The following is a 16,634-nucleotide window of genomic DNA, read 5'->3' as shown; positions in this document are numbered from 1 at the left end:
TACAGTGAGCACGCAGGAGGCCATCAGGCCCAGAATGTGTTGGAACCACCCTACCGAAGTAGCTGTGTTGGCCAGAAAGTGCTGCACCATTGTGCGGAGCGACAGAAGCCCCTCGGGCATAGGAAACACTTGTTGAATGGTAGTGTTCCAACGCACCCCTAGAAAGACCAGCTCCTGGGATGGGCACAACTGTGACTTCCTCTGGTTGAGGGAGAACACCAGCTGATGAAGGATATCTGCCAATCTCTGGCACGAGTGCACCACGCCTTCTGATGAGCCCGCCCTCACCATCCAGTCGTCCAAATAAAGGTACATATGATGGCTCTCCAAGCAGAAAAGGCCTGCCACTACGTTCATCAACTTCGTGAAAACACGAGGAGCCGAGTTCAGGCCGACGGGCAGCACCTTGTGCTGAAAGTGGTACGACAATCGTGAACCGCACAAAGTTCTTATGCGGTTGGTAGACGGGAACATGCAGGTACGCATCCTTGAGGTCCAGAGAACACATCCAGTCCCCTGCATACAGAAACTCGGCTAGAAATTACAAGACCAGGACAACCGTCAGGGCAGTCTGGTTGTTCTTGGGTACTGCAAAAATTTTGGAATAGTACCCGGACTACAAGACAAACTGCCTCCATCGCCTGTATCTCCAGGAACGAAAGGAACTCCCGTAAAAGAACCACGGACCGGTTCTGACAAAGAGGAGGAGAGGATGGCAGAGGCAAATGAAGAGGAAGACTGGCTAATCGCGGCAACGTGGGCGATGAAGTCATTGCGTCTGGCAGACATTTGTTTGCGCGAGTATAGTCACAGGAAGAAAGTAGCCTCAACCAATCACAAACTAGCCCTTTCCACAGGTGCAAACCATCCGACTATAAACCAGCCTAGTGGAGGAGCAAGGACACTAAAATACACCAAACCACACAGCTCAGTTTGTGGACTGCTTGAGTGGATAAATTTCAGAGTATGGTGAGCAGGAGGAAGGAGTTTAGAGCAGTAGCAAAGAGAAGGTTTGAAAGTAGAGCAAAGCAGAGATGCTGGAGAAGTTCAGTGGAGGAGAGATCAGAACAGCTGGGGCGAAAGAGAAAAAGGAGGTGCTAACTAGGATCAGACGAGGTGGCGGGAGATACAACTGTATAAGAGTTTTTTGTAGGAGGTTGCTGAAGGAAGACTTGAATTTCCAAAATCAACCCTGTGGTAGGATTTTGGGAGGACACCCTATTTTGGTGAACAATGAGACACAGTTTTGTAGCCAAACCCAATCAGAAGCTTCCCTAGTCTCCATCTGGGACAACCTAAAAAGAACAGCCGAAGCAGACGGCTGCGCAGTACTCATCCTGCTAGACCTTTCCGCAGCCTTCGATACCATTGATCACTCGATTCAGACTACAATCACTAGGAATCAAAAGCAAAGCCCATCCATGGATCTCTTCGTTCAGCTCTAACCAGTCACAAATCATGCAACTCGACCATTTCACATACATATCACGTTCAGTCTGTAAAGGTGTACCCCAATGAGCATCCACATCACCGCTAATCTTCAACCTACAACCTATTCCTGTAATCATCCGCTCGTACAACCTTACCTGCTACAACTATGCAGATGATACCCAGATCATCCTCAAAATCCCGAACTCCGAAGGATCTGGCAGCCCGGACCAGTCATCGTGCCTCTCCGATATTGATCACTGGATGACAACCAACCACCTCATCCTCAACCCTAGGAAAACCAAAATCCTACCCTGTGGGAAAACCTCACTCATCCCCCAACCAATCCTGTGGCCCGAATCACAAGAACCAGCACCTTCAAACGTGGTTAAAAACCTTGGATGCGAATTAGACTCAAATTTATCCCTCACCCAATACATCACCAGCGTATCCAAAACCTGTTTCTTTCACCTATGTATTCTCAGGCGGATTTTCCCCAACCTCACCTATCCCCACCGTTTCTCGGCCATCAACTCCATCATCCTCTCCCGTCTTGACTACGCAAACTGCCTCTACCTAGGAGCCCCTGCATCCCAACTAAAGAATGCAAAATGTGGCAGCACGCCTGCTCATTAACCTGCCCGCCAGAGAACACATCAGCCCGACCCTGAGAGTCCTCCACTGGCTCCCTATTGCGCAACGCATCACCTTCAAAGCCATGTGCATCACCCATCGGGCAATCCACAACACTGGCCCTGAATTCCTCCGAGACAAAATTGTCCCATACCAGCCTACCAGGACCCAGAGATCTTGCACTGCATTTCACCTAGTGATCCCACCCCACAGCTCCTGGAAACTTGGCGGTTCCTCCTTCTCCGTCCAAGCGCCAGTCATCTGAAATTCCATTCCCTTACACATTCGCAACACTGAAAACCAGGAAGGCCCTTAAAACCTGGCTCTTCCCAATACTCTCCTAAAACACTGTCTCCAGGCAAGCCAGCAGCTTTCGTTGTGACTCTCCTGATCCACCATCAATCCACCCACAACAACACTCTCACCCGACAAGCACTCGAGGTAAGCCAGAAGCCTTCACTGTGGCTACACTCGCAACATAATCACTGCGCCCCCCTGCCCGCCAGTACACATGAGAGACGACCAACAATGAGACAAGTAGCCCAGAGTAGCACATGCCCATCACTAAGTAATCACTGTCACTGTTAATCTGCACTCTTCATTCAGGGAAGCTCTCAACACTAGCAATCCCCCACTACATATCCATTCCCAAATCTAGGTACAACAAACTATCGACGACTGTTATATCACAGATACCTACTTTACAACAGGCTGAACCTACGCCCTTTCAAACCTAGACCCCCCCCGCCACCCTACGTCTCGAATCTAGGTGTAGCCTCCACTGTTTGTTTATTATATGTTGAGGCCTTCTGCACCTTGAAACCTGTGCCTCCTGCCCAGCATATATGACCCTCAAATATAGGTGTAGCCTCATTTGTTTACCATATGCTTTAAATCTACTGCACTGTGAAACATAGGTCGTTCTTCCACTATACAGGATCCTCAAATCTAGGTGTAGGCCCCATCTTGGTTTAATATACGCTGATACCGGCTACTATATGAAACCTAGGCCCCTCGCTACTGGATTCTCAATTCTAGACCTGGACAAAAAAGCAATCTTGCAGCCGACGTTACGTATTCTCACACCACTGGTGTGGACACAGGCCGCAACACTGCCAAACAATCATGCATGATAGAAGACGGCTATGGCTAAGCACATCCGGCCTAGTTCACACACAGCCATCCAGACTGAAACACCTGACGTACCTCAACACCTCTGCCACTAGCATACAGCGACCACCACCCGAAAGGAACCCGGTGTAGCTGGTCTCACATAGACTCTCTGAACAATAGCAATCTATCTCTAATCCTCAAAATCACCCGCCCATGTGTCTGACCACTCCTGGACTGCTTATACAAGCCTTGCTAGCCACCCAAGTCTTAGAACGGCAACATGCACACATGCATCTAAGCTAAACTCCTTAGAATTTACAACCACATTGACTACGGTCACCAAGAGCGTTCCAACTAAGGAAAAAAGCGCATTGAGTCCACACAAGTGGGGAAAGAGCGCTATATAAATAACCAAATACAATCAAGGTAGAGTCAAGGTGTAGCCCAAGGAGGGGTGTGAGAGTGGTCTAGGGCTGCAATGGGTCCAGACAGAACACTACCAATAATTTCAGTTAGGTTAAGTATTAGGTCTTTAAAATAAACACTACGCAAGTAAAACATTGAGTTAAATAGTAACACACAACACTATAAAACACATGCATTCACCTGTAGAAAATATATTAAAGCATGTGATTCAGTAACCAGTGCAACACAGGCGAGTACTCTACTGCATTTGAAGTAAAAAATAAACTTTGTAAGAGCTAGGGAAGCTATTCTATGGTAATTCTTAAGTCCAACCCGTCAGATGTGGTGGGGCCTTGTGCCCAAAAGTCACCACTTCCAGAGTTGCACTTCACAGGTAGGTTTATTAAGAGGTGAATTATGGCAGTGGTTATAATTAAAAGTTAGGAAAAGTTCAAGTAAATAAATTCACTCAATCCCCGTCACTAGGCTAGGCCTTGGAAGGGGTCCTTGACCAGGTCCCCACCAACCAAAGTCTGGAAAGAGTGATTTAGGGACAGGACTGTATTCTCATGTAACCATAAGGAGAAGACATGCATTACTCACTGTAATAGCATTTCTGATGATTGTATCCGCTTAGATTCACATGCTGTGCATATAGTCCGACATCCAGTGGTAACCTCTGAATATTGCATCTTGTCTTTCGAGGATCGAAAGAGGACGTCGACATGGGCATGCCTGTAACACTATACCTAACATGACGTGTAGTGTACCCAAAAACCCCTCACGTGTCGAGGTCCCTCAGATAGTTTTTTTCCGCCCAGCTATCTGGTCGCCCTAATGCGGAGCTCTTCATAAGACATTGCGTTATTGTTATATTTCTCGACCTGTGGTTGTTTATTCCCATTGTCACTCCTTTTGACGGTTGAATCATGTGCCACCGCCAAAGACTGCTGGCCGGCCTAGACAGTGGGATAGTGGGGTCAGGGTCGTCATATTCTGTTCAAGAATGCCTTTCCTTTTCCTCTCCCTTTGTTCCCTGGGTTTTGTCATCGCTATCTCAATCCTGCACTATAAACAGGACTCCATTTAGATTTTGTCCTTCGTGTGAGGCAAAATATTTGTGGAAGTACGAGCACTGTTGGTGCAATAATTGTCTTCCCATCAACCAATATGAGGCATCCTGTGCGGCCTGTAAAGTCCTACGTCCAAAGATGATTAAAGAGTGCCGTATAAATCGGTGGGTGGCCTACGGTATGCCGCAGGCCGAAAGTAATTCTCCTGCTGCCACAGCCGCCGAGTGTGATATAGGGACTAGCGATGACCAAGGCTCTGTTTCGGAGGCCATTGGCTTTATGGCAGAGAGTTTTTGATCCGCAGCGTCCGGTCCCGGCCCCGATTGGCACAACGTGAGTCCTACTATGGGGAAGATACATCCCGGTGACAGGGACGCACAAGATTCCCTACAGTACACGTCACACTAGGGATAGTATTACCAAACACGCCCTGTCGACGTCCGTTTTCAAAAACAAATCTTATAATACTCTGCGACTTCCACTTGATGTCGGATTATGCACAGCATGTGATCTAAGCAGATCCACAAACTCCAGAAATATATATCCCTGTGACTGTCCTTCCATTAGAGATACCGAGGGAGAAAACAGTCCTGATTCAACTAGAAATCCAAATGCATTCTAGTTTGTTCCCCTTTTTGAAGATGTATGCATAGGCGTTTATTGCAATCCGAACACTCCAATAAACAGCCTTGAAACCCATTTGCTGTGCTATGTATATTGTCGATGGGTTATATTAGGTCCAGTCTAAGGTAGGGTAATGATATACATTTGAGGGCTAAGTCACCTTTCAGTTGGTGATGAAGTGATAGATGGGGATTCATTCATCCATATTCTTACCCACTCATGACATGGATTTCCTTAAAACTGTATGCCAAAATTGGGAGGTCTACGTCCATGTGATATCCATACACCAGAACTGAATGTGGAATGCAAAGGTCTGCCTCAAATGCTGATTTTCTTCAGGTTGAAGCAGTTTCCTCTGTGACCTCAGATTCTGGCACGATATCTGGCTAATGGTTACATTGGAAGTGCCCCATCTTTGCTGCTGTATCGCAACAATGTCTGACATCGCTCAATAAGAGGATTTTGTTTAAATAACCATGAGTTAATGCAATCTGCCAACCTCCTCTAGCTTCTCATCCTTTATAATTAAATATCTTGCATTGCAAATTACTTTTGCCCATCTCATCATATGTGATTTTGTAAAGGTGAACTTTGAGGTCTCCATCATCTATAAACATTTCATTTTGCGACATGAAGTCCTAGGTTTATAATGGTGAAATACAGGACTACAAGTTCCAGAATGCAAAGTTAAAACCAGGAATGGACCAATGTCTCCCAAATGGAATGGATCATTTTGGCTTGCATGTACAATGTGATGCTATATTAATTATTTAGAGCCTGCGCGTCCACCCCAACCCCTGGCATCACTAGTAAAATGTTCCTTAAGGGAACAAATGATAAAAGACAACTTCATGAAACAAACACTACTGATAACTGTTCAACTGTACTTACGTTTTCCTGAGAAAGATTGCTGGTTGCTCTAAGACCCTCATCGTGGATATGGTTCTGCAATTCTTGTATCATATGAGGTAAGCCATTTGACACAGACCGGAGTAGAGTGTACATGTTTGCCATGTCTGTAAATAAAGAAACGTTACCATAGTGGATTCTGTGCTCTTAATTGACCAAACCCATTCTTTTTTAAGTAGGATAAGACACAAGTGGAAGAGACCAAGTCAAAGTACATGCACAATCCTAGCCCCCTCTCCTTTCCTATTCACAGGCTCAGTCCAACTTTCCAATGTTCGTTTTCTGTTTAGAAGTCTGGGTGGGGCACCCGTTTCCTGTATTACTGTTCTTATCCCTATTTGGGCGATTTGGGCCATCCACTGGTTATATTATGGTACCTTAATTCCCAGGAACAATTGAGCAGTTAAATCAGGGATCATGGCTACTGTAATCCAGCTTTCTTTTCCTAAAACCACAATTACCATGAATACAGTCCAATTGCTCTTTCTCTATTCCTTTCCAACTAGAGGAAAGTAGTACATGGTTTATGGCACATCCCCTGCTTCCACTATCTAATTGTGACGAGATGTTTTTTCCTTCTGGGTGACGGGAACTCTCTAGGTAGATGTATTCTCTGCCCTACTCTCTTTCCGTAAAAAACTAAAAACCTGGCTCTTCACTCAGGACTCCAAGTTACACTCTCCTTAACTGTAAGTACCATGGCATGTCCCGCACCTCACCCACCTGCAAGTAAGGAACAAGTTACTTACCTGTAACTGTTGTTCTCCAGCATGGGTCTGGCATGGATTCACATGCTCATGAATATTCTCCGTCGTCAGGCCGGGAATCCTCGGTATAGAAAAAAATCAGTATCAGTTTCGTTTCTGATCTGTCTTTCTTAGTAGTAACCAATCACTGGTCTCTGGGTCATACTGCCCCCAGCCAATGACCGCCCTCTCCACCAAGCCCCGCCTCTGGCAGCCATCCTCCGATTTGGTAGCACGTAAAGTGGCATTATGACCAAGTGAAGAGCCGCAGAGGGGTAGGCGGGAGGGTTTGCATGTGAATCCATGCCAGACCCATGCTGGAGAACAACAGTTACAGGTAAGTAACTTGTTCCTTCTCCAGCACGGGCTCTGGCATGGATTCACATGATCATGAATAAGAGAATACATAGCAGTACACACATGCACAACCACGGGAGGTGGCAACAGGCTCAACATTAAGCAATACAACAACTCAACATTAAACATCTCTTACCTCCTAACCAGGCTCACCTTAAGCGAACAGGTTGCGCAGCACTGCTTGGCCGACCCTGGACTCCTCCCTGGAGTCCCGATCGACGCAGTAGAATCTTGTGAAGGTGTGCGTCGACCTCCACGTCGCATCCCTGCAGATGTCCAGCAGGGGCACACCAGACAGGAACGCCGTGGTAGCAGCGATGGCTCTTGTCGAATGGGCTCTCGGACGGCCGGGCAGCGGTCGGTTTGCCAACCGGTGACAGTGCATGATGCAGCCGGAGAGACATCTGGAAATGGAAGTCTTCGAGAGAGCCTTCCCTTGATTCAGTGTCACAAATTTCACAAACAGCTGTGAGGTCTTCCGAAAAATCTTCGTGCGGTCCACGTAGAACTTCAGCGCTCTAGCTACGTCCAGCGAGTGCAGAGTCCTTTCAGCCGGCGACGAAGGAGACGGGAAGAAAACAGGCAACACCAAGGGTTCATTGAGGTGGTAGTCCGATGGCACCTTGGGCATGAAGGAGGGGTGCGTCCTCAGCACCACCCTCGTGTCGTGAAACGTCAAGTATGGCGGCTTGCAAGATCGGGCCTAGATCTCTCCCACTCGTCGTGCGGAGGTGATGGCCACGAGAAACGCTGTCTTCCACGACAGAAACTTCAACGGTGCCGAATGCATAGGCTCAAATGGGGGCCCCATGAGCCTGGTCAGCACCACGTTGAGCTCCCACGCCGGGGCAGGGGGCCTTCACCGGCGGGAATGATCGGACCAATCCTTTCATAAATTCCTTCACCAGTCGATGAGACCACAAGGACGCCCGTCCCATAGTTCTGGTGTATCGTGAGATGGCGGCCAGATGTATCTTGATGGAAGCGTGAGCTAGACCAGCCTTGGCCAATGACAGTAGGTATGGCAATACTTGGGGGGCCGTAATCCGCAGAAGGTTAATCTTCTGTGCACGGCACCAGACAGAGAACCTCTTCCATTTATGTCCGTAGCACTTGAGAGTTGAGGACGCCCTGGCCTTTGCAAGAACCTCTCTGCAGTCGGCTGGGATGTCGTACCCTCCAAACTCTAGTGCTGCAGGAGCCAGGCCTGCAAGTTCAGCGACTCCGGGTTGTGGTGAAGAATGGCGCCTCCTTCTCTGGAGAGAAGGTCTGCGTCCGTCGGCAGCTTGACTGGCGTGGACGTTGATAAGTCCAGAAGGTCCGGGAACCAGATCTGCCTCGGCCACGCCGTTGCAACGAGGATCATCCTGCACCGGGACCTCTTGAGCTGGTTGATGAGCCGGAGCAGCAACGGTAGCGGAGGGAATGCATAAAGAAATAGGCCGTCCCAGGGGAACGAGAAAGCATCGCCCATGCTCCTCGGCTGGGGGAACCTGCTGGCGAACCTCCGGCACTTGGAATTCGTCGCCGTCACGAAGAGATCGATTTGGGGTTCGCCCCATCGACAGAAGTGTCGATCCACTTGATCCTGGCGTAGTTCCCACTCGTGGCACGAGCGCAGCTCTCTGCTGAGTGAGTCGGCGATCGTGTTTTTTATTCCTGCCAGATGAAGAGGCACCAGAAACATCCCTTGGGCGACGGCTCAATACCAGAGATCCTGGGCTTCCTTGGATAGGGCCGGGGATCTGGTTCCGCCCTGCTTCCGGATGTAGAACATTGTGGTGGTGTTGTCGGTGAAGATCCTCACCACCTTGCCCTTGAGGGACGGAAGAAAGGACCTGAGGGCCCAGAACACTGCGCGGAGCTCCAAGATGTTGATGTGGATGTGGAGTGACTTCTCCTCCGGGAGCCAAAGCCTCTCGCGTGAAGATCTCCGGAGTGCTCTCCCCAACCTTTCAGGGAGGCGTCCGTCGTCACTGTCACCTGGTGAGCTGGGGTCTGAAAGTCTGTGCCCGCCGACAGATGAGAGCGGGTACCCCACCACCGGATCGCCTGACGAAACGTCTCGTTCAGAGGCATTCTGCCCTCGAAGCTGCCCGTCGACTGGACCCAGCGGGCGTCGAGAAACTCTTGTAAGGGGTGCATCCGAAGCCTGCAAAGGCGCACCAGATAAATGCAGGAGGACATCATCCCGAGGAGGGACTTACCCTGGCCATGACCGTGGCCAGCAGACGCTGCACCTTGCCCAGAATGGTCCTGGTCCTTTCCTACGAAGGCGAGACCAGCCGCACCACTGTGTCGAGCTTGGCTCCCAGAAACAGGGCGACTTGCGACGGAACCAGGTGGGATTTTGGAAAGTTGATGGAGTATCCCAGGTCCGCGAGCAGCTGGACGGTCTTCGCAGTGTGCTCCACAGCGAGCTCCCTTGTCCTTGTCTGGATGAGCCAGTCGTCCAGGTAGGGGTGGACGTGGATCCCCTGTAGGCGCAGCCGCGCCGCCACCGGTGCGAGGCACTTGGTGAACACCTTGGGTGCCGACTTCAATCCGAACGGGAGGGCCTTGAACAGGTAGTGCCGCCCTTGGACCACGAACCTGAGGAACTTTCGGTGTCTTTTTAGAATGGGGATGTGGAAGTACGCATCCTCCAAGTCCAACGACGACAGGAAAACGCCCTCCTCCAGCTGTCCCAGCACGTACTGGAGGGTGACCATCCGGGACTTCTGTGCCTTGATGTACTTGTTCAGTCGTCGCAGGTCCAGGATGGGGCGCCATCCTCCTGTCTTCTTTTTTACGAGGAAGAACCTCAAGTAAACTCGGGAGCCCCGAAGCCTCTTTGGGACGAGCTCGATGGCACCCTTCTTGAGCATCGCCCTTACTTCCAACAGTAGTTGAGGGACGTGATTTTCCTTCCTGGCCACGGGTGGAACGCGAGGGCACTTCTTCTGAAACTCGAGGACGTGCCCTTGGGCCAGGGTGTCCAGCACCCAACGATTGGTGGAGATGGACTCCCACACGCTGACGAACCTCGCCAGCCGTCTGACCACCGGGGTGCTTCGGCAGAGGCCCGACCCCACAGTCGCTTCTATCTTGTTTGGAGGCCGCCTTGCCTCCTTGACCTCCCTGTCGACAACGACGGGCACCACCTGACTTGCCGCGTCCCCTGTAGGCTTCCTGGGACGAAGATCTTGCCGCTTAGCGGTACGTGGAGGAGCCACTGCCGGATCCCTTGGAGGCCCCTTGTCTGCCTCCGGAGCTCCGAAAGGATGGCCGTCGTTGTTGGAGCACTCCCAGTGCCCGGGCAGTCTCCGTGTCTGTCTTGATGGCCTGAAGGGACTCATCAACCGCCTTCCCAAACAGGTTTTTCCCGTCGAAGGGCATGTCCAAAACCTTGGCTTGTACGTCCTGGCGGAAATCCATCGCCTTGAGCCATCCTCGTCGTCTCAGGCAAACGCCGTTGCCCAACTGACGGAAACCAGTGTCGGCGATGTCCATTGCCACCGTGATGGCGTGGTCTGAAGCAATCTCACCTTCCTGTAGGATTTCAAGGGCCTCAGCCCTTTTGGCGTCCGGAAGGAAGTCCAACAGAGGGGCGATTTTGAACCACAACTCCCTGTCGTAGCGGGCTACGATAGCCAGAGCGTTGGCCGCCTTGATAGTCGTTGCTGCGGATGAGATGACCCGTCGTCCCATCGTGTCCAGCTTCCTGCCCTCGCCGTCCGGCGGGGAAGTTGATGTTGAGGCCGATGCCCCCCAGCTTTCTTCTTTGCCGACGCCGAGACGACCGAATCCGGGGTAGGTTGCGCCCGAAGGCACAAGGGGGCAGCGTCGGGGACCCGGTACTACTTCTCGTACCGGTCCCTCTTTGCCGGCGCCGTGGCAGGGTTCTTGAGGAGGGTGAGCCCCTCATCCCAGACGTCATCAAGAAGTGGTACGGTGAGGACCGTATTTCTTTTAGCCTCGCGCCGTTGGTAAAGGAACCCTTCCTTCTTCTCTTCTGGGCAGAGCTGGAAGAGCTCGGATGCCCTGAAAATCATGGCATGAAAGGATCCAATCTCGTCGGGAGGGGACGCCCGAGCAGGGGGTGACGGGGGACACGTCCCGTCGTCGCCTCCGTCGTCATCTGTACCTGTCGTAGCCGTGTCCGTGCCTGCATCATCTCCATGGGTAGTAGGTCGGGGGGAAGGCAGAGCAGGCTGCAGAGGAGGGAGAGGTGGCATAGGATGCGTTGTCGTCCTCTTATGCAGTGGACTTTCTGAAGGTCCTGGCTCCGGTTCCCCCGTCGGGTCTGGCTCAGGTACCTCCGTCGGGGGAAGGGGCAACCTTGTCCTTATCTCCGAGCATAAGGACTGAATCGCTGACAAAATGGCCGCCGAAGTGTCCTGCAGTGCCGAAAACGACAGGCGCGAGGGCTCTTGAGGAGCCTCGTCGGCGACACTGTCACTCTCGTCGTCGCCCTCGTCGGGATCTCTCCCGATGGGCTGGGCCTCTTCCACGACTTCGATGAGCTCTTCTTCAGAGATCGTGTCCGTATCCATGATGGCCACCTGCCCCTCCCCCACCTTTTCCAACGAGGACTTTGTGGTGGTCTTCTCAATGGGCCTGAAAGACGACTCCCTCCATGGTGGCAGGGAGACTCTGGGTCCTGAGGTCGCCTCCACTGGCGTAGCCTCCACAGGCTGAACCAGGGCCGCTGCGACATCCTCAATCGAGGTCTTAGCAGGGTGAATGGAACAAGTTACTTACCTGTAACTGTTGTTCTCCAGCATGAGTCTGGCATGGATTCACATGCTCATGAATATTCCCCGTCGTCAGGCCGGGAATCCTCGGTATAGAAAAAATCAGTATCAGTTTGGTTTCTGATCTGTCTTTCTCAGTAGTAACCAATCACTGGTCTCTGGGTCATACTGCCCCCAGACAATGACTGCCCTCTCCCTAAGCCCCACCCCTGGCAGCCATCCTCAGATTTGGTAGCACGTGAAGTGGCAGTATGACCAAGTGAAGAGCCGCAGAGGGGTAGGCGGGAGGGTTCGCATGTGAATCCATGCCAGACTCATGCTGGAGAACAACAGTTACAGGTAAGTAACTTGTTCCTTCTACAGCATGGGGTCTGGATTCACATGCTCATGAATATAAGAATACATAGCAGTATACACATGCACAACCACGGGAGGTGGCACAAGGCTCAATATCAAGCAACACAACAACTCAACATTAAGCAACTCTTACCTCCTCACCAGGCTCACCTTAGGCGAACAGGTTGCGCAGCACTGCCTGGCCGACTCTGGACTCCTCCCTGGAATCCCAGTCGACGCAGTAGAATCTCGTGAAGGTGTGCGTCGACCTCCACGTAGAAGCCCTGCAGATGTCGAGCAGGGGCACACCAGACAGGAACGCCATAGTAGCAGCGATTGCTCTGGTCGAATGGGCTCGGACGGCCGGGCAGCGGTCGGTTTGCCAACCGGTGACAGTGCATGATGCAGCCGGAGAGCCATCTGGAAATGGAAGTCTTCGAGAGAGCCTTTCCTTGATTCACAAACAGCTGTGATGTCTTCCGGAAACTCTTCGTGCGGTCCACGTAGAACTTCAGCGCTCTAGCTACATCTAGCGAGTGCAGAGTCCTCTCAGCCGGCGACGAAGGATACGGGAAGAAAACTGGCAACACCAAGGGCTCGTTGAGGTGGAAGTCCGACAGCACCTTGGGCATGAAGGAGGCGTGCGTCCTCAGCACCACCCTTGTGTCGTGAAAAGTCAAGTATGGAGGCTTGCAAGACGGGGCCTGGATCTCTCCCACTCGTCGTGCAGAGGTGATGGCCACAAGGAATGCTGTCCTCCATGACAGAAACTTCAACGGCACTGAATGCATAGGCTCGAATGGGGCCCCCATGAGCCTAGTTAGTACCACGTTGAGCTCCCACGCCGGGGCAGGGGCCTTCACCGGCGGGAATGATCGGAACAGTACTTTCATAAATTCCTTCACCAGACGATGAGACCACAAGGACGCCCGTCCTGTAGTTCTGGTGTAACGTGAGACGGCAGCCAGATGTACCTTGATGGAAGCGTGAGATAGGCCAGACTTGGCCAAAGACAGTAGGTTCGGAAATACTTGAGGGGCCGTAATCCGCAGAGGGTTAATCTTCTGTGCCCGGCACCAGACAGAGAACCTCTTCCATTTGTGTCCGTAGCACTTGAGAGTTGAGGATGCCCTGGCCTTTGCAAGAACCTCTCTGCAGTCGGCCGGGATGTCGTATCCTCCAAACTCTAGTGCTGCAGGAGCCAGGCCTGCAAGTTCAGCGACTCTGGTTCGTGATGAAGAATGGCGCCTCCTTCTCTGGAGAGAAGATCCGCATCCGTCGGTAGCTTGCCTGGTGTGGACGCTGACAAGTCCAGAAGGTCCGGGAACCAGATCTGCCTCGGCCACGCCGGTGCAACGAGGATCATCCTGCACCGGGACCTCTTGAGCTGGTTGACGAGCCGGAGTAGCAACGGCAACGGCGGGAATGCATAAAGGAACAGGCTGTCCCAGGGTAACGAGAAAGCATCGCCCATGCTCCTCGGTTGGGGAAACCTGCTGGCGAACCTCCGGCACTTGGAGTTCGCCGCCGTCACGAAGAGATCGATCTGGGGTTCGCCCCATCGTCGGAAGAGTCGGTCCACTTGATCCTGGCGCAGTTCCCACTCGTCGCACGAGCGCAGCTCCCTGCTGAGTGAGTCGGCAATGGTGTTCTTTATCCCTGCCAGATGAAAGGGTACCAGAAACATCCCTTGTGCGATGGCCCAATGCCACAGATCCTGGGCTTCCTTGGACAGGGCAGGGGATCTGGTTCCGCCCTGCTTCCGAATGTAAAACATCGTGGTGGTGTTGTCGGTGAAGATCCTCACCACCTTGCCCTTGAGGGACGGAAGGAAGGACCTGACGGCTCAAAACACTGCGCGGAGCTCCAAGATGTTGATGTGGAGAGTCTTCTCCTCCGAGCACCAAAGGCCTCTCGCGTGGAGGCCCCCGGTGTGCGCCCCAACCTTCCAGGGAGGCATCCGTCGTCACCGTCACCTGGTGGGCTGGGGCTAGGAAGCCTGTTCCCGCTGTCAGATGAGCGCGGACACCCCACCATCGTATCGCCTGACGGAACGTTTCGTCGAGCGAGATCCTATCCTCGAAGCTGCCCATCGTCTGGATCCAGTGGGCATCGAGGAATTCTTGCAAGGGCCGCATCCGAAGTCTGCAATGGGGCACCAGATAAATGCAGGAGGACATCATTCCGAGGAGGGACTTGATAGACCTCACTCTGGCCACGTCCGTGGCCAGTAGACGTTGCACCTTCCCTAGGGTGGTCCTTATCCTTTCCTCCGACGGTGAGGCCCGCCGCGCCACTGTGTCGAGCTGTGCTCCCAGAAACTGGGCGACTTGCAACAGGACCAGGTGGGATTTTGGAAAGTTGATGGAGAACCCCAGGTCCGTGAGCAGCTGGACGGACTTCGCAGTGTGTTCCACGGCAAGCTCCCTTGTCCTTGCCCGTATGAGCCAGTCGTCCAGGTAGGGGTACACGTGGATACCCTGCAGGCGCAGCCGCGCCGCCACCGGTGCTAGGCACTTGGTGAACACCCTGGGCGCCGATTTTAATCCGAACGGGAGGGCCTTGAACTGGTAGTGCCGCCCTTTGACCACGAACCTGAGGAACTTTCGGTGCCTCTTTAGAATAGGGACGTGGAAGTAAGCATCCTCCAAGTCCAACGACGACAGGAAATCGCCCTCCTCCAGCTGTCGCAGAACGTGCTGGAGGGTGACCATCCGGAACTTCTGTGCCTTGATGTATTTGTTTAGTCGACGCAGGTCCAGGATGGGACGCCATCCTCCTGTCTTCTTCCTCACGAGGAAGCATCTTGAGTAAACTCCGGAGCCCCGAAGCCTCTTCGGGATGAGCTCGATGGCACCTTTTCTGAGCATCGCCCTTACTTCCAACAGCAGTTGAGGGACGTGATTTTCCTTCCTGGCCACGGGAGGAATGCGGGGGCACTTCTTCTGGAACTCGAGGACGTGCCCCAGGGACAGGGCGTCCAGCACCTAACGGTCGGTGGAGATGGACTCCCACACGCCGACGAACTTCGTCAGCCGGCCTCCCACCGGGGTGCTTCGGCGGGGGCCCGACCCGACGGACGGTTCAATCTTGCTTGGAGGCCGCTTTGCCTCCTTGACCACCTTGGCGACGACGGCGGGATCCACCTGACTTGCCGCGCCCCCTGTAGGCCTCCTGCGACGAAGACCTTGCCGCTTGACGGTAAGTGGAGGAGCTGCTGCCGGCTCCCTTGGAGGCACCCTGTCTGCCTCCGGAGCTCCGAAAGGACGGCCGTCGCTGTTGGAGCACACCCAGTGCACGGGCCGTCTCTGTGTCCGTCTTGATCGCCTGAAGGTATTCATCAACCGCCTTGCTGAAAAGGTTGTTCCCATCGAAGGGCATGTCCAAAACCTTGGTCTGAACGTCCTGGCGAAAATCCGTCGCCCTGAGCCATCCTCGTCGTCTCAGGAAAACGCTGTTGCCCAACTAACGGAAACCGGTGTCGGCGATGTCCGTAGCCACCGTAATGGCGTGGTCCGAGGCAATCTCACCTTCCTGCAAGATTTCCAGGGCCTCAGCCCTCTTGGCATCCGGAAGGAAGTCCAACAGAGGGCGATCTTGAACCACAACTTCCTGTCGTAGCGGGCTACGATGGCCAGGGCGTTGGCCGCCTTGATGGTCGTCGCTGCAGATGAGATGACTCGTCGTCCCATCGCATCCAGTTTCCTACCCTCGCTGTCCGGAGGGGAGGTTGAGGTCGAGGCCGATGGCCCCCCCCCCCCGCTTTCTTCTTGGCCGCCGCTGAAACGACCGAGTCCGGGGTAGGTTGCGCCCTAAGACACAAGGGGGCAGCGTCGGGGACCCGGTACTTCTTCTCGTACCGGTCCCTCTTTGCAGGAGCCGTAGCAGGGTTCTTGAGGAGGGCGAGCCCCTCATCCCAGATGTCATCAAGAAGCGGTACGGCGAGGACCGTCTTCCTTTTAGCGTTGCGCCGCTGGTAAAGGAACCCCTCCTTTTTCTCGGGGCAGAGCTGGAAGAGCTCGGTTGCCCTGGAGATCATTGCATGGAAGGATCCAATCTCGTCGGGCGGGGACGCCCGGGCAGGGGGCGACGGGGGATACGTACCATCGTCGCCTCAGTCGTCATCCGTACCCGTCGTAGTCGTGTCCATGCCTGTATCATCCCCATGGGTAGTGGACCGGGGGGAAGGCAGAGAAGGCTGCAGAGGCGGGAGAGGAGGCCTAGGATGCGTCCTCCTCCTCTTAAGCGGTGGGCTCCCCGAAGGTCCTGGCTCC

The 16,634-nt window shown here is 53.1% G+C and overlaps 1 protein-coding gene across 1 annotated transcript in view; it reads right to left on the bottom strand.

Moving 5' to 3' along the window:
• CUL2 (cullin 2) overlaps positions 1-16,634 on the bottom strand; it is a 1,882,542-nt gene that overhangs the window by 974,696 nt on the left and 891,212 nt on the right. Inside the window, exon 11 of the mRNA XM_069648039.1 lies at positions 6,168-6,292. Coding sequence (XP_069504140.1) covers positions 6,168-6,292 — 125 coding nt within the window. The remainder of the gene's footprint in view (positions 1-6,167; positions 6,293-16,634) is intronic.

Source organism: Ambystoma mexicanum, chromosome 2q, assembly GCF_040938575.1.
Source record: "Ambystoma mexicanum isolate Mex_15411 chromosome 2q, UKY_AmexF1_1, whole genome shotgun sequence".
NCBI classification, from domain to species: Eukaryota; Metazoa; Chordata; class Amphibia; order Caudata; family Ambystomatidae; genus Ambystoma; species Ambystoma mexicanum.
The sequence above is the reverse complement of the archived record's forward strand: the minus strand, read 5'-3'. Positions and strand labels throughout refer to the sequence as shown.